General features: G+C 40.9%; 1 protein-coding gene across 1 annotated transcript in view; it reads left to right on the top strand.

Annotated features, from left to right (window-relative positions):
* The window catches only part of PKHD1 (polycystic kidney and hepatic disease 1 (autosomal recessive)), a 401,857-nt gene that overhangs the window by 67,934 nt on the left and 314,922 nt on the right, over positions 1-19,001 (top strand). Inside the window, exons 33-34 of the mRNA XM_004674033.1 lie at positions 1,721-1,940; positions 8,860-9,010. Of these exons, the coding sequence (XP_004674090.1) occupies positions 1,721-1,940; positions 8,860-9,010 (371 nt within the window). The remainder of the gene's footprint in view (positions 1-1,720; positions 1,941-8,859; positions 9,011-19,001) is intronic.

Here is a 19,001-nt window from a genome sequence, read left to right as displayed (position 1 = left end):
TCTACCTAATCACCCATAATGAGTTTATTATTTCATAGATATTAGCCTGCTGTAGGGTTTATTAACCTAAAATGTTGTCATGTTTTGCCTAACCTTATGACAGACCTACTGTCATTCAGTTCATTGCTGTAATCCATTGGACTCCTAGAATTCCATATAGAGAATCCATCATGTGTAAAGCACTTTAGAGTGCAATAGCAGCAATAATAATACTTGTGTGTTTCTGAATAACTACAAACCTTCTCACACATGCTTTTCTCTCTCCCTGCAGCTGCATGTAGTGTAGTACTGTAGGCAGAGTAGCTTAGGCTCACAGTCTTGGCAGCATTTGTAGCATATCTGCATGGATAGACAAGCTGCAGAAACAGTAGGCGGGAGCAAAAATTTTTTTTTTTTTTACTTTATTAAAGTTTTCAGACAGAGTTGCTCTGAACCTGTCTCACATAGAAGATTGTTTATCTTCCTGTTAAAGGTTGTTTTCAATCTGTCTTGTTGGTGCTTTTTTTCTAATATTGTGTCTCATGGCCCTGAAAGAAATGGCCTGTGAGTCAGGAGCTTCAAATAAGTGCTTTGCTTCTTGTGAAATGTTAATAGTCATAGATACATGAAAATAAAGAACTTCTATTAATCAAGAAAATCCATATAGAGAAAGAAAGTCTATCCACAAATCTGGAAAAGTCTTTATTAACCTCAGGGTTATTAAAAACCATAGGAAGAGTTTATTATGGTTATTTATCTATGCCTCTATAGGATTAGTAGCAGAATATATAAAGAACACACATCAATATTTAATAAACAAGCATTTCAGTAGAAAAAGAACAAATAACAGAAAAAGAAAAAAGAATTTTGCATAAGAAGAGACATGAGTTACTGCTAAACATATAAAAATTTTGTCAACATCAAAAGCAATAATGAAAATACAACTTGAGGTCACAATGAGATGCCATTGTATAAAAATTAAAACTCTGATAATGCCAAATGTTGACAATTATGTGGAGTAAAGGAGACTCATAACTGTGGCTAGTAAGAATATTAAATGGCACAGTCACTGTGTAAATAATATAGCAATAGTTTGTAAATTTTTTAAGCCTATGAAAAACAATTTTCTTTAAGATATACTCTAGAGAAATCTTATACAAGTTTGTAATAGCAAATACTTGCAGACACTCAAATTCAGTGAAAATAGAGAGATTTGTTATAGTACTTTTGCATAGTGCACTGTATAAGAACAGTAGTGAAAATATATGAATAACTTCTACATAAGATAATGTGGTTTAATCTTGGGAACATAATATTGAGTAAATAAAAACCTGTCTTAACAATATTATGTCATATATTCTATTCTCTAAGATTCAAAAACAAGTAAAACACAAACTTCGCTTTTTTAAGGAGTAGCTTAGGAAAAGTATTTTAAGAATACCAATGGTTGTTTCTGAAAATGAGGTGGGTGGGGATGGACAATTCTAGGCAGCACAACTATTTTAGACCATATGTTGGCTGGTAGATTCATGTAAGTTTTTCTAAATGCAGTCATTCATATTTTCAAAGATTTTACTTTTATTTTTCTGTATGTGTTCTGTATATGTAGTTTTTTTTTTAAAGTAAACTGATGACTTTCCCATTGGTCACAGGACAACACACAAACTTTATTCATATAAAGACCTGATGCCTTCTGTTCTTTCTGTGGTTATTATTGACCTAATGTGACCATTTTCTGCAGTGTCCTTGGCTTTCCTGTGTGACCTGACACACAAGGAGGAGAGCTGTGAGACCTCCAACCACACCTATGTGCAATGTGACTTGACTGTCACTGTGGGGACAAACACACTGCCCGAATCATGGCCTTACCTCTACACTTGTGAAGAAAGTTCCCGATGCCTTTCTGCCCACAGTCACTGGCCAGAGTCAGTCTTTCCAGCATTCTCAGGACTCTTCATCAGGTAATGTCCCCTCTTCTTCCCTAACCTTCCCCACTTGTACCTGACTAGTGGGTTTACCAAGTCCTCAGCAACTACAGGCTCCATGGATGTGGCCCCGGGCCCACAACTCTTGTTGGGGGGACCATTCCATTGTGGATTCTAGCCAGCCTGAATATCAAAGCATCTCCTGTCTTTTCAAGTGCTCAAGAGAACATCTGAAAAATCTGCCCAGTAAACAGCCCGCTTTGTTCTTGCTTAGATTTTAATATTTATCTTCCGATCCAAAGCAACATCTGGTGAATGCCAATGGGGAAAAAGATTAGACATTATGAAAAACAGAAGGCTCTTTTCCCCTTTCCTTTTTCTTTTCTTTCCAAACAGATTCACAAGTATGAAAAAAAGTCATAGAGAAATCCAGCAGATTGTACAATGTTTATTCAAAAGCGGGTGGGGGATGGATGCACAGACGGAATTACTGTAGATCTAGGATTTAGAAGCCGTGAGCTTAGAAGGTCTTTTTTGAACTGAAAAAGCAAACAAATAAATCCCACAATGTTGCAGGTAAAACCTTTCCTAAACAAACAAATGAAAAAAAGTGTGACCATGTTGATGACTTGGATGGCCTTCATGTCTACAATCATCTATTTTCTGAACAGTGTGATATTTCAGAGCTGATCATTATTTCTTATCTAGATAGAGAGCAGCTACATCTGATTACTTAACGAAAGCCTATTATCCTACTAAAAATAAACTAAACAAGACTACCCAGAATGGAAGTGATAAGCAGTTTTTTTCATGTTTGGCCTGCTTTTTTAAAGTCCTGTGTTTTAGTATGAATTGCCACCAGAGGTTTATGTCTTATCAGAGGCAGACAGGAACATCCTCAGCTGTTTGCTTTCTGGAAGGATAGATCAAGTTCCCACTTAGATGGCATAGAAATTGATCGTACTCAGGTGAGACTGGATTTCAGAACCATTCAGAGCTCTGGGAAGCTCCAGTTCAAGACTCCATGACATGCAGGACTTTACCTAGATCTTGGCAACTTTCTCTTTGGAGTTCTCCTGTGCACGCTTCACTCTGGGAGGTAACTGAGGCCACCATGTCTCAGGCCTCTGAAAAATCTATTAATAGCGTTTCAAAATCGCTACCCAATATTTTGGACATTGCACTAGGCAAAAGTGCATGTGATTTCTTGAATAAGAATTACAATAAAAATGTCCTGAGATTTTAAACAAAGTTTATGCTTAGTGTTGATTAGTGTGTTGGTGGTGGGGGACCAGAACTGTTCTGGTGTGAAGGTAAATTAGTGTCGTCTTTGTAGGACAGTTGGAAGTATTCACTAGTAACCTAACAGTTCTTCATGCTTTGTGAGCCATCAGTTTTATTGCTAGGATTTTATATTAAGATAGAAGTTAGAAATATATAGCATTTATGAAAAATGTATAATCTTTGATATTATAGGTATAATAACAACATGTTTTAATTAAGTATTTAGTGGAATGCATCCAAATAATATCATATTGATAAACCTTTAAAAATCATGATAGGCCCTCCCTGGTGGTGCAACGAGTTAAAGCAGCTAACCACAGCTGTTTCAGCATGAGTTCGATCCCCACCAGGTAGCTACATGGCACGACAGACCTCTGCTGTCTCACCCATTGCTCCCCTCAGCAGTGTATTTCATTGTTCTGCCTGTTCTGCTCCCCACTCTGTCTGTGGTGAATCCTCTCACCACCCCTGCATCTCTGACCTGTACCCCAGTTCTTGTATATACAAATAAATCTTTAAAAAATAATAAATTAGGCCCTCCCTGGTGGTGCAGTGGGCTAAAGCACTGCATTGAGAAGCTTAAGCCAATTCTGCATGAGTTCGATCCCCGCCTGCCCCGGAGGAGATCCACATGGCGTGGCAGACCTCTCCTGCCCGCCCTCTGCTCCCTCAGCAGTGTACTTCGTCGATCTGCCTGTTCTGCTCCCTACTCTGTCTCTAGTGAATCCTCTCACCCTCTGCATCTCTGGCCTCTATCTCAGTTCTGTATGAATAAATAAATAAATCTTTAAAAAAATAAATTAATTTAATAAATCATGATAATATTTAACCCAAGAAGAAAACTTTTATAATATATTGGGAAGTGAAGGACACTAAACAGCATATGAATGAAACCCTGGTTGTATATAACATGTATGTATGCAGACTTTTTTTAAAAAATTTATTTATTTATTCGTACAGAACTGGGGTACAGGCCATAGATGCGGAGGGTGAGAGGATTCACCAGAGACAGAGTGGGGTACAGAACAGGCAGGTCGACGAAGTACACTGCTGAGGGGAACAGCGGACGGGTCAGGAGAGGTCTCCTCGCCATGTGGATCTTCTCCGGGCAGGGGCAGGCGGGGATCGAACTCATGGGGAAGTGGCTTAAGCTTCTTTGTGCTGTGCTTTAACCCGCTGCGCCACCAGGGAGGGCCCTCTATGCAGACTTTTTAAGCATTGGTAGTGCCTGTTCTTGGTGGCCATGATTAGTTAATCATTAATTTTCTTCATCAAGCATTCATGCATGTTTTTAGTGAATACATAATAACTTAAGAAATAGAAAAACACACTATAAATTCTACAAGAGATATTGAAAGACATTATGTGCTGAATTACTTACCTTGGCTCCTTTTAGCATTGTGCTCATGAATCCAAGGAAACTACTTTCTAGGATCTTTGCAAGGAATCCATTCCTATGAAATGCATAGGTACCTACCACTGATGTCACTTGCAAAGGTAGACATGTATGTCAGTGGTAAAAGTATGCCTAGTTTATTCATGTCTCCACTCATGCAGCCTACCATCTATTCGTCTGGTACCTGTCAAATGCCTACTGTGTTCTAGCTACTATGGCAGGAGCTGATGACTCCATGGTGGAGAAAACAGCAAAGTCTGTTCCTTTGAGGGTAGAAGAAGCAGCCAGGCAATTAACAAGTTGATCTACGGGGTGATAGGATTCAGAAATTTTGGTGTCATTTTAGACAGGGTACTGAGCAGCAGTTTCTATGAAAAAGTGCCTTACATGTTGAGCTAACAGAAAGAAGGTATAGGTATGGAGAGTCAGCAAAGGTAAAGGATCCATCAACTTTTCTGAAATGCAGAGGCCAGTGGGGCAGCGATAGAGAAAGGAGGAAGGAAAATGGCCCCAGGTGAACTTGTAGAGGTATGTAAAGACTTGAGGACGTTTGAATTCTGCTCTAAGTGCAGAACAGTAACTTTCCAGCCATATAAAGGCATGCCGTATCGGGTAAAGAATGGGACCCAGGGTTTCTGATTCACTCTGAAACTCACTGAACTTAGCGTGATGTCATGCTGCCTGGATCAGCTTTGAGAACCTTGACTGAGCCTTGTAGATTCAATAAGACTGCAGAGCCACGAGTAGCAATTCCAAACTAAGGGCAGAAAGCGAATGCATGCTGTAATTTTACTACCTGCTCTAGTAGTGCATACAGAATTATCTGCTTACTTTTGGGTATGATGAGACCAACATGAAGAGCAATAGGTTGAGACTCAGGAATCTTAGGTTCTAGAGGTCTCTTTGCTACCGTTTGGACCAAAAATTTTACCACGTTCCCTCAAAATAAAAATTTGTGTGTCTAAGTGCACGTTGATATTATGTGTATCCGTCTCTTCCTAGATAGATGTATTTACATTTAAATCTGGCCTACTTGTATTACTTAATTCATAGGCTTGTTGTGGAAGAATACATGGAGTAATAGCTATTGGGAAACTTACAGATTCTTCAAATGTTAGTCTATTTTGGCATCCTGGTGTCCCTGGTAATTTTGATGATGGCTTTTTAAGGGGAAAACAAAACAAAACAAAACACCTCTAGTGAGATTATCAGGGGCAAATATGAAAAAGAAATATGAACTAAAGCTTGGAAAAATGTCTAAGCTAACAGAGTTTTGATTCTTTCAGAACAAGTGGTCAGCATGAGGGAAGGCAGTGTAAATGGAAGGTGGGTAGAGCAACTCACCCCATTTTACATTTCCCTTTGCTGGTGAGGAATCTAGACTGGGCAGAGGGTTTCTTAAGAGGGTGGGAGCCCAGGCCTAAGAAAAGCTGTAAAGGAAGAGCTGGCATCCTCTCCTCTCCTATCCCACACCCTCTATTGGCTGAGTGCACAGCCTCGCTGCCAGGAGCAGGAAGCTTCCAGGTGAGGGCCGTGAGGAGGGGGACACAGCAGAGGAGGTGAATGGGTACATATTCTCTTATTGCCTGTAAAAAGGAAAAGGGGGAATGCTGGACACTAAGAAATGAATTATTCATCAGACGGTTGGTAGTCTTCAGAATGGAAATGATTCTTTGGGGCCTGTGTTGCAAGAACTATGAAGATGGGGTAAGCCAGCCTCGTTTTGTTCCTGATGGATTTATAAGCAATTTGTGATGGAAATCCAGAAACAGCATCTTCAGCAATTACCACCCCCATCCCCTCCCAGTGTGGTCTCACACTGTTGCTTTGAAGTCAAATGTTTTATTTGAAAACTCCTTGTGCATATGACATCCTATCCCATCACATTTCATATTTACCTAAATATTACATTATATTTTCATTTAGAAGTTAAATTATTTTGCTGTTCTCTTTCTGAATCTTTGAATACGCTGACACTCCAGAGCACATACTATATTTATTCTGTGGAATTGTCAACCCCCTAGTTGGTGGCTCAGCTTAGTGGGTTTGTGGCTCCATCTCAGTCTCCATATTGAAAATGTATTTGTGCAATGGGTCCACATCACTGACATGGCGGTAGCAGCAATGAATGCCAATTCTCATGTTTATATATATATATATTTTTAAAGATTTATTTATTTGTGCATACAGAACTGGGGTACAGGCCAGAGGCTCAGGGGCGGTGAGAGGCTTCACCAGAGACAGAGTGGGGAACAGAACAGGCAGGTCGACGAAGTACACTGCTGAGGGGAGCAGCGGGCATGTCAGGAGAGGTCTGCCGCGCCATGTGGTCACCTCCGGGGCAGGCGGGAATCGAACTCATGCGGAAGCGGCTTTAGATTCTCAGTGCTGTGCTTTAACCCGCTGCGCCACCAGGGAGGGCCTCTCATGTTTATATTTTAACAATAGTACCACCAAAGCTGCGATCACAAAAAATTATAGGAGTTATCTTTGTTGGATACTTACTTGTGTACCAATTTCTGTGTCAATTGTTTTATAGCCTTCATTTTCCTCCATTCCCTAAACAACTCCATCAAATGGTACTTGTTGGTTAGTAACTCCCTTTTATAAATGTGAATACCAAAACTTGAGATTAATGTCCTCACACTGTCATAGATAGATGGTCAGTATCTGCTTGGGGATTCCCGTCTAATTGGCTTGTTTCTCAGAAAGTCAATATAGCAAATACAGATGGGGAAATTTGACTCTGAGACTTAGAGTTCTCCACCATCTTAACTTATGTGTGGGGGCTAAAGAACACAGACTGTATTAGTTGTTATGGAACAGTGGGGGAGGAGGGCAGTGCTCAGTAGAGGAGACCACAACTCCAGGAATCAGCTTCACCTCTGTGCCATCAGTGCTGGGTGCAATGATGTTAGCGTATTGACCATCTCTACAAAGTAGGTCTAGAAGGGAATGGATATGGAAGTCCCATCTTGCATGGATGTGGAGCAGGGAATATTTTAGCATGAAGAAGTAGTTGGATGAGATAATCACCCTATTCAATATTTCTAGCAAATTACTGGAGAAGCCACTTTGACATTAATTTGAAAAAAGATGCTGTAATTCTCATGACTTATAGCTCCTGAAGTAGTGGCCCTTTGCTCATTCTACCAGCCTTTCTGGTCTTCCATGGACTTGCTGTTTCCATGGCTGATATTTGACCAGCACCTCCAAATGTGAGCACATTGCCCTAGAGACAGGGTGCCTGGGATCCAGTCTGGGGTTGCCACTTTTAATGTGTCTCTTATAATGCAAATCTCCTGACCTCTTTGGGTTACATTTTTCATGCCTCTACCTAATTTACAGGTGAAATGAGATCATACATATGAAACTGTTGGAAAGTATAAAATATCCTGCATTATTATTACTAATAATCTTTGAGTTAGTTGCAACAATGCCTAAAGCCAGGATTATTTTTGAATAAATATCACACCTGTTGGGGACAATACCCAGCAATATCCACACTCTCACCTCCTCTACACTGCATATTTTTAGCCTCTCTGTAATGCTACACTGCTGTTTTTCATTTTAAATCCAGTCTGGCTTCTCCCCTTAAAGCAAGAGGACTTTTAAAGCGAGTGGCTGGTAGTATAACTGGCACATATATCGAATCTCCTTAGTCTGGGCTGTTAAGTAAGTTTAATTAATTTACTAAGTTAATGTTCCACTGCTAGCAACAGAGCCTCATTGCCATCAGCTGGGGAGAGGGAATTGAAAGCCTACATGAGCTCATTTTTTCACAGTTGGAATTAGGGACCAGTTAGCCAGTTGTGTGGGTTTTCCAATTTCTCCATCTGCCCTGGGGGGATCCAGGGAATTCACTCCCCCAACACTAAGTGTGAGTAAGAACAGGAAGAGGGAAAGGGAAAAGAAAAAAAAAAACCAGACCTTTCTCCATATTTGCTTCCATGTTTGGAACTGGAAGTATTGTCTGCGCATGGCTTGTTAAGTTGGGCTTGGAGATGTGTTTGCTAATATTCCTAATAGATTTGGAAAAGAGAAGCCTCAGTGAAAGATATTTACCATGTACATTTTCATTGCAGGGTGTGCAGATAAAGGGAAAACAAATAAACAATAAAAGAATGGAAACAAAATTACAGAAATTTGCAAAATTTGACAAATGGTGGCCTGTAGTTGCCACAAGCTAATGGCTTGCAATGATTAATAAGAGTAAAAATAATTGCATTTCATTAAGATTGATGACACCCCATTTAACCTCCCCTCTCGTTTCAGCCCTAAAGTGGAAAGAGATGAAGTTCTCATCTATAATAGCTCCTGTAACATTACCATGGAAACTGAGGCAAAGATAGAGTGTCAGACGCCTAATCAGCCAATTACCGCCAAGATTACTGAGATACGGAAAAGCTGGGGCCAGAACACTCAGGTATAATCAAATTTTTTTTACAGACTGATTCAAACAGCTCAAATTAAATTTGTAATATTGTGTACATTAAAAAAACAATTTAGTCCAAATGGCAGCGATATATAATATTAAATGCTCTCAAACTTTGAGGAGCTGGTCTAATGTACAACATCTGAATTCATAGTTAACTATGGTTAATCATATATTTTCTCAAAAATAAATGAGTGCTGCCCAGGCTCTTTTAAAGCAAATTCTGAACAGATAATCTCCTCAGCATTTTGTCCTGCTTTCTGCGTGCATGCATGTTTGAAGAGGGCTCTCTGGTTTTTTTTTTTTTTTTCTTCACGAAATAAATGGCCTACATTTTAGCCAGGCCCTCTTGGAAGGTGTCCAGATCACTCAAGCATCCTCATTTGGGTGGCTATGCTGGCTTGTCTCTGGGTTATCTCCCCACACACAGAGACGAGCTTCTGAGGGATTCTGTGGAAATTAGAAGTGAAAAGCACCGCCGGTCCTTCGGTCTAGCCTCCTTACCTCAATTCATCTGTTTTAAAATCGCCGAAACCACTCCCTCCACATGTCTCTGCTAAGAACATGTTCTTAAAAGTCCCTCATGAGGGATTCCACAGCTTCCCTGGGGAATTTTTTGAGAATTGAAATCAGAAGCTAAGGGCTCTTTGGAAATATATCAGATAATCTTTTACAACTCCCCAGGCTTCTCATGGTACACAGATAAAAAATAATATTTATTGAGCACCTACTCCCTTAGGTGTCTTTCTCTTTATGAAAGCAATGCTCCGATTTCCCTTTGTTTTGTCTCTTTTATTTGGAACAAACATTTATTGAGTGCCTATTATGTGCCACATGCCATCGCTGACTCTCGCGCAAGTGCTGGCTGCTTCAGTTATGCCTCCCAAGGCCAAACTACCGTCTCTGGATGCGGAATGCATCTATTTCTATAATTTTTAATAAGTGTTGAAAGTGCCTGCAATTACAAATTACTTGAGTTTTCTTCCTTTTTGAAACTCTTGTGTCTGGCCTTTCTGAACTTTTCCCGCTGGGGTCTTCCTGTCCATCCTGAAGCCTTTCTAGAATTCTCACACTTTTTTATCTTCTCTTTCTGCGATTGCCAAGGTGATCACTTCTTGCTTCATTGTGTTCCCCAAATATGCCTCTTCCATTCAATTCATTTTCGACTTTGATTCTTCATCTGCAGCACCACAGTCCCCTCATCAGCATCTGCTTCTCAGAGTTGTCTGCTGGGGGCATCTCAAAACTTTAGGGTAGTGAGGTAGACTGTTGACTGAGTTTGTACTGTGGAGAGAGATCTGTGTTCTGACTACAGCCGTGGGACACTCAGCAAACTTTAAGCCTTTTTGGGTCTCCGTTTCCATCTGGGTATTAACCTGGGGTGACTGGGACACTCACATGAGCACATGTTGTAAAGATGGGCAGGTTAGCACAGCAATTATGTGTGGGTTGTAGAGCTAGACAGCTGGGATCTGCAGACACCACTTGCCCCTCTGGGGACATCAGGCAGGTCACTTAGCCCTCTGTGCCTCCAATTTCCTCATATGTAAATTGGGCATAATAGTAGAGCACTAGCCAGGATGGATGTGAGGATTCGAACCTGTGAGCCATGGAGAACTGCACCTCATGCAGAGGAAACATCCAAAGGGAACTATGATTGGCAGAGCTAGTTTGCTAGTGGTAGTGCCAGAAAATGATATAGATTTCTGTCTCTGAACTGTTTGCTGCTTTGACCAGATTGTGGCTTAGATTTCATTTAATTTATTATCATCCGAAAGCCTAATTTTGAAATTTTGAATGTGCTTAAATGCCCCAGTCATCCTTAAATATATCTATATTTAGAAATAATGGAATATAGCTCTAAGTTGTTTAAGGCCTTGTGCTATTCCTGATGGAGATAGAATTTTTTAAAAAAGATTTGTTTATTTATGTATACAGAACTGGGGTACAGGCCAGAGGCCCAGGGGCGATGAGAGGATTCACCAAAGGCAGAGTGTGTAGCAGAACAGGCAGACTGACCAAGTACACTGTTGAGGGGAGCAGCGGGCACCATGTGGATCACCTCTGGGGCTGGGCCGGAGATCGAACTTCTCCTGAAGTGGCTGTGGTTAGCTTGCAGTGCTGTGCTTTAATCCACTGTGCCACAGGGGAGGGCCAGGAGGTAAAAAATTTAATATACACAATAGGGAAAGAGGCTACCTTTAAGGGATAGTAAGGAGAGTGGCAGGTATGGGCACTAGCCTCTTGCTCGAGAGAAGAGATGACTGAGGACCATGAAGAGAAGTGGCCTAGTAAAGGTCACTCAGCTCGTAACTAGCCTTATAGCCCAGGCGGCCTTAAGTCTTTGTAGGGAAAGTAAGTCATCCTATCTTTAGACACTAGAGAGGCATACTTGTCAAAACCTACTAGGCTAGTGCTAGTGTTAGGAAACTCCAGACTTGCCCTAGAGAAGCCAGGTGCATAATACATTTCCCATGTCAGGCCTCAGTATGCTATGTCAACCCCAATGGGCTTTACAAGTTGCTTGATTTGGCCTGGGCTTATAGAAAAGCAGCCCTGATAACTGCATCCTTGGGATTAGAATTTGGGTCTCCAGCTCCAAGTACTACATGAGACTCTTGCAATACCAGTACCACAGAAGGTAGTGGGTATTCTGTGTGAAAGGTGTCCTGAAGTCAAATTCATTTGTAAAATCCAGATTCAACTAAGCTCTGTTTTATTTCTTCCCGAAAGACTTCTGAGAGCAGTCATTCAATCTGTGAGTTGAAGAACACATATCTAAGGGAGGGCTGTGGTGTGGCATGTGCCTGACCCTGTTTGTTCATGGAATTCTTTATCCCCAACATTTCCTTTGGGGCTGGTAACTGTCTGCTGCCCTCCCTTTGGGAAGTGTGACCATTCATGCCATGTTCTTTCCTGTCCCATAGAGTAGGGGATCATGGGGGGGTGGTCACAGAAGGGGGTCACATCTTCTGTTTAGATGCAGCAGTCAAGTAAGGTAAGTGGGCATTGTTCATTTCCTGTCTAGAAAATTGGGCCTGGTTGAGAGACATTCAGGGGAGCAGAGACGTGTTCCTGGTGGGGAAGTCAGTTTGCTCAATGCTCTGCAGCTGAATGAATAGTGCAAAGGGCATGGGCTGCCCATGGCAGGCAGTTCAGCAGGTGGGGTGTCCTTGACGAGTCACTGCATGATCACAGGGGAGTTTCAGTCACATTGATTTGGTAGCTGGGAGGCAGGACCATCTCTACCAGATGAGAACTGGGAAGGCAATGGGGGGAAATGAGAAGAGGACTCACGTGGCAGTTAGCCCTGGGTAACTTGTGTTAGATGAAGTATTCAAAGATAGGAAAAGCTAAATGTGTCTGGTAGAAAACGTCTGTTCTGACTTTCCAAAGTGATATATTCAAATTTAGACAACTCCCACCTGCCACATACACATTAATCTATCGATGCTCAGGACTCCCAAATTGTAATTTCCTGCCCAGAAACCTCTTCTGAAACTGCAGATTCCCAAACCTCACTGCCTATCAGTATCAATTGAATATCAAAGTGGCATCTCAAATCTAACAGATTCTAAATTGAATTTCTGCTCTCCACTGCTCCCTCCACACCCCACCCATCATGTGGTCCCGAGTTGATGGCAGCTCTATTTCTTTCACATTTCAGGCCATTGGCGATACTTGAGCTTGCTGATCTCACATCATCTCTATCAGGAAATTCTGTTGACTGTATCTTCTTCTTTTTTTTTTTTTCTTTTAAGATTTATTTATGTATACAGAACTGGGGTACAGGTCAGAGGTACAGGGGCAGTGAGAGGATTCACCAGAGACAGAGTGGGAAGCAGAACAGGCAGATCAGTGAAATACACTGCTGAGGGGAGCAGCAGGTGAGATAGGAGAGGTCTGCTGCGCCGTGTGGGTCACCTTTGGCGCCAGGGATTGAACTCGCATTGAAGCAGATGTGGCTCGCTTGCAGCGCTGTGCTTTAACCCGCTGCACCACCAGGAAGGTCCCTGACTGTATCTTCTTACGTGATCACTTGTAGCAAGTCTATGGCTTCCACCAACAACATCTACTTACAGGTGCCCATTCCGTCAGTCTTCTTGCTCCCACTTTCTCCCTTCAGTCTGTTCTAACAGAGCTCCTTCCCTGGAGCCTTTCACCACGTGCTAGATGATTTTACTATTTTCCTCAAAACTCTTCCAATGTTTCTACTAAACTCTCTCAAAAAATTCTCTCTCATTTACCTAAACAGACTTTCTTTGCGCCCTCTCCCAAATCCTCCCAGGCCTCCCTGCTCACTTTTTTACTTTTTCTCATCTTTTGCGTTTTACCATTGGCTCCTTGCTATTCCTGGAAAGTGCCTGGTTTGCTCCTACACTGAAACATTTCATTTGTTCCTCCTTCTGATCATAATACTCTCTCCCTTCTCCTTGCAATAACAATCCTCCACTTTAACTTTTGAGTAAAATGTTAATTGTTTAGGGAAGTCTACCTTTACTACCCCACTGAAAGTCACAACCCAGTGCTGCGTGCTTCACATGTCTTGCAATTTCTTTTATTTTTCCAAATCATTATCACTTTCTAGTAGACTACATGAGGTACTAATTTATTATTTTGCTATCTGAATTTTCTTGCCAGAAATATTTGCCTACTTTGTTAACTAGGGTATCTCAAGCACCCAGAATAGAGCTGGAATCAGTTGTATTAATGACAATAGAGAAAGGCAAATAAATACAGTTAAAACAAACCTCTTAGGTTGCTTCTCTAATTCACCCCCTGTAAAAAAAAATACACATGTAGTAATATACCTAATTTGCACACAAAGATGTTCTTAGAATATTCACTTTTTTCCTCAGCTTGTATTAAAAAAAAATCTACAGGCACTCTAGCATATGAGCTCCTTGAAAAGAGAGTTTTATCTCCACAGTATATATCAGGTCTCATTAGAAGTTATTGAATGGATGAATGGATTTATAAATGAACAAATACATCATGGTCATCTTTTCCTTTTAGTACCTGTACATTTGTCTTTTCCTTCAGAAAACATTGATTATCCCTATTATGTATCACTGTGATACATTGAAATAGGAGACTGGTATTTACCAGAAGAAAAAAATCAAAAGGGAGCTGAAAAAGACAATAAGGTTTTGAGGGATCTCTACAGAATAGCAGATTGGGTCCAATGGGTGGAGAAGCCACAGCAGAATAAACACAGTGCAACACAAGGTTGGAGAAAAAAAAGGAGTTTTAGTGTGACTTATCAGTGGAGGAACTCCAAGCCTAAAAGATACAGATTGGTCCTCCCTGGTGGCTCAACGGGTTAAAGTGCAGGACTGCAAGTGAGCCACAGCCACTTCAGTGCAAGTTTGATCCCTGGCCCCAGAGGTGACCCACATGGCATGGCAGGCCACTCCTAACCCATCCACTGCTCCCCTCAGCAGTGTACTTTGTTGATCTGCCTGTTCTGCTCCCCACTCTGTCTCTGGTGAATCCTCTCACCGTCCCTGCACCTCTGGCCTGTACTCCAGTTCTGTATACATAAATAAATCTTAAAAAAAAATAAAAAAACAGTCCCAGATTGTGGTAATTAATGAATGAAAGAATGGTCAGGGAGAACTGTCAGTAGAGGTGGACATTTCCTGTCCTCTCCCTCTTTTTTCCTGTCTCTATATACTTGAGTGGTTGGATTTGTGGCCCTCAAGATGAAGTCTTAAGAACAGCTCCTATAGCCAACGGGAATTATTAGCCTGGAGACAGGAGATGGGTTTGGTTGATTGTTGATGTTAGGATGGATGTTAACTTCAGCCACTGGAATTCTGGGACAGACCCAGAGAAGGCAGAAAAGACAGGGAAGGCAGTGCCCCCAGGGAATTCTTGTGCATTCGCTCCACCCATCCAGATGTTTTACCTAGCAACTTCAATTATGATAACTTGAAGAGGTTTCTCTGAACATCTGATCTGCTATATCAGCAGAAAAAAGAAGACTTAAACCTTGCTCTTGAAATTTTATATGGGAAATGATTTTTAAACTTAGAATTCCATACCTACTCAAATGCTATTTGGAATAAGAATAAAATAACAGATGCTTTAAAAAAATTATCACTCTTGTGCACTCTCTGCAACATGATGTACACTGGAAAACTGTAAAATGAACCCAGGAATGAAGATAATATGGGCTTCAAACCCAGCAATGAACAAAGAATTCCTCCCAAAAGAGTAAAAAAATGTTAAAAATGTGGCTATGAAGTTTAATATAATTAAGAATTGATACTTAACCAAATAGAAGCAGGGATCTCCTATTTCGAGTGGATAATAGGAGGACAATAGGTTACAGAGGCACAAGCCTTCTCTTTGGAGAAATAAAAAGGCATTTGTAACACAAGCCACATTATGTGAAGATGGACAGAAATGGGGGAATAGAAAATGATTCAATGGGTTGCAAGAAAGTCAAAATTAAGTATTTGCAAAGGGAAATTCAGATGAAAAACTAGGCAATTTCTCCACAAATCTCTAGAAGAAATTTGGATTTAGAGAAATTTAGGTACCAGAGTGGACATGAAGCAGGATACTAAAAGAAGGTATTTCTTGAATTCCTTTATAAACAATAGCTAGATCCCCAACTAGAATATTATTTTTATCCTTCCCTCCAGGAAGCAGGTGTTTAGTTTCTGGACAAATTGAAGTAGTGAGATTTTCAATGATGTTAGATCTCAAGCTTATGGAGCGTGGGGCTGGAGAATCCAGCTGAAGTCTAAAGGACGAGTGGAAGGACTGCTTTCTCTAAAGAGAGGTAAAGGTCCTTCTCTCTCCCCCACTAAATTCTCCACCAAATTTAGAGTCCTAGCCACCTCAATTTTATTTCCATAAAGGAGATTAGAAGAAGCTTTTCTGGAGAGATTAAACCAGGGTTAAAAAACTACAGAATTGACATTTGGTAGTCTCATGAAGTCCCACTTTCATAATTGTCCACTTAAATCTTTACTTTGTTAATCTAAAATGTGAATGGATAGACTTCTGGTTTGGCCATGAGAAGATAATGAGTTTCAGACATATCCTTCTGCTATACACAAAATAAAGCTAGTCAAAACATATTGAAGGCATTGGATAACAGAAAGAGCAGGCTGTGATCCTTGAGAGAAAGGAAACACGCAAGGAGTATGGCTTTCTGTCTGGGGCACTATTCCAAGCACAGCATGGGAAGACTGAATCCAAATAGAGAGTAGCAGTCTTATTGGGTGGCATAATCAGAGTTTGGAGTTCAGGAATGCTTATGTGGGAAGGAGGTATAGACCGGGGGTAGAGGTAGGAAGACAGAAAAATCCTTAATGAAATAATGGCTAAACTTGTCCAACATTTGATGAAAACCACAACCCATAGATCTAAGAAGCTTAATGAATCTAAATCAGAGGAAACATAAAATATCCATTATTGAAGTTCTTAATAAGGTTAAGATGTTAACATTATAAAGTTAAGATGTCAGTTCCAATAAATATTTAGAGTCAATGCAATCCCAATAAAGCATCCCAATAGGTTTTTGGATGTGTATTTTGGTAGAAATTTCTATGCTGATTAGAAAAATAATATGGAAGGACAATGTACAGCCAAACTTACTTTGAAAAAGAGCAGAATAAACTTTGAGGACTTACACTACCTGATTTCAAGTCTTACTATAAAGGCATGTGAATCAATGTGAGTTATAGGCTTGATTTGAAAGAAGGACTTTTTGCTAAAAAGTATATTTGAAAATTCTTGCTTCAGTGTCATGTAACTGGAGAGAGGGAGAGACTGGAGGAAGGTATGACCAAGTGAGGTCATTTTAGTAATATTTGAGTCTGCAGAGATCATTGGCAGGGAGAAAAATCCAGATTTTGCGGGGTTCAAGGAGTGAGGAACAGTAAATGCAGGCAGCTGGTGTAGATCACAGATAGGGAAAGAAAGGAACTTAGCACACAAGCTCAGAGAAAGGACAGTCCCAGCTCCTTCCTCACCAGCACACACCCTATCCTTTGGGCTATCGCTGAAGTGAATGATGCTTCAATGAAAAGCCAGCTTTTCAAGTGAACTTGTTGGTCTGATAGCACCAAAACCTTACAGGTCTTTCACCCTATCCATTCCTCTAGCAACTCCAAAATAGTCTTCACACGCACCTGTGGTCGGCTGGTTGAATTGCCCCCATTTGTTTTTGCAATATTTATATATATATATATATATATTTTAAAGATTTATTTATTTGTACATACAGAACTGGGGTACAGGTCAGAGGTACAGGGGCAGTGAGAGGATTCACCAGAGACAGAGTGGGAAGCAGAACAGGCAGATCAGTGAAATACACTGCTGAGGGGAGCAGCAGGTGAGATAGGAGAGGTCTGCTGCGCCGTGTGGGTCACCTTTGGCGCCAGGGATTGAACTCGCATTGAAGCAGATGTGGCTCGCTTGCAGCGCTGTGCTTTAACCCGCTGCACCACCAGGAAGGTCCCTGACTGTATCTTCTTACGTGATCACTTGTAGCAAGTCTATGGCTTCCACCAACAACATCTACTTACAGGTGCCCATTCCGTCAGTCTTCTTGCTCCCACTTTCTCCCTTCAGTCTGTTCTAACAGAGCTCCTTCCCTGGAGCCTTTCACCACGTGCTAGATGATTTTACTATTTTCCTCAAAACTCTTCCAATGTTTCTACTAAACTCTCTCAAAAAATTCTCTCTCATTTACCTAAACAGACTTTCTTTGCGCCCTCTCCCAAATCCTCCCAGGCCTCCCTGCTCACTTTTTTACTTTTTCTCATCTTTTGCGTTTTACCATTGGCTCCTTGCTATTCCTGGAAAGTGCCTGGTTTGCTCCTACACTGAAACATTTCATTTGTTCCTCCTTCTGATCATAATACTCTCTCCCTTCTCCTTGCAATAACAATCCTCCACTTTAACTTTTGAGTAAAATGTTAATTGTTTAGGGAAGTCTACCTTTACTACCCCACTGAAAGTCACAACCCAGTGCTGCGTGCTTCACATGTCTTGCAATTTCTTTTATTTTTCCAAATCATTATCACTTTCTAGTAGACTACATGAGGTACTAATTTATTATTTTGCTATCTGAATTTTCTTGCCAGAAATATTTGCCTACTTTGTTAACTAGGGTATCTCAAGCACCCAGAATAGAGCTGGAATCAGTTGTATTAATGACAATAGAGAAAGGCAAATAAATACAGTTAAAACAAACCTCTTAGGTTGCTTCTCTAATTCACCCCCTGTAAAAAAAAATACACATGTAGTAATATACCTAATTTGCACACAAAGATGTTCTTAGAATATTCACTTTTTTCCTCAGCTTGTATTAAAAAAAAATCTACAGGCACTCTAGCATATGAGCTCCTTGAAAAGAGAGTTTTATCTCCACAGTATATATCAGGTCTCATTAGAAGTTATTGAATGGATGAATGGATTTATAAATGAACAAATACATCATGGTCATCTTTTCCTTTTAGTACCTGTACATTTGTCTTTTCCTTCAGAAAACATTGATTATCCCTATTATGTATCACTGTGATACATTGAAATAGGAGACTGGTATTTACCAGAAGAAAAAAATCAAAAGGGAGCTGAAAAAGACAATAAGGTTTTGAGGGATCTCTACAGAATAGCAGATTGGGTCCAATGGGTGGAGAAGCCACAGCAGAATAAACACAGTGCAACACAAGGTTGGAGAAAAAAAAGGAGTTTTAGTGTGACTTATCAGTGGAGGAACTCCAAGCCTAAAAGATACAGATTGGTCCTCCCTGGTGGCTCAACGGGTTAAAGTGCAGGACTGCAAGTGAGCCACAGCCACTTCAGTGCAAGTTTGATCCCTGGCCCCAGAGGTGACCCACATGGCATGGCAGGCCACTCCTAACCCATCCACTGCTCCCCTCAGCAGTGTACTTTGTTGATCTGCCTGTTCTGCTCCCCACTCTGTCTCTGGTGAATCCTCTCACCGTCCCTGCACCTC

This window comes from Condylura cristata, unplaced genomic scaffold, assembly GCF_000260355.1.
Source record: "Condylura cristata isolate star-nosed mole 26May11 unplaced genomic scaffold, ConCri1.0 scaffold00001, whole genome shotgun sequence".
Taxonomy (NCBI): domain Eukaryota; kingdom Metazoa; phylum Chordata; class Mammalia; order Eulipotyphla; family Talpidae; genus Condylura; species Condylura cristata.
Note: the sequence above shows the minus strand (reverse complement) of the source record. Positions and strands in the feature narration are given on the sequence as shown.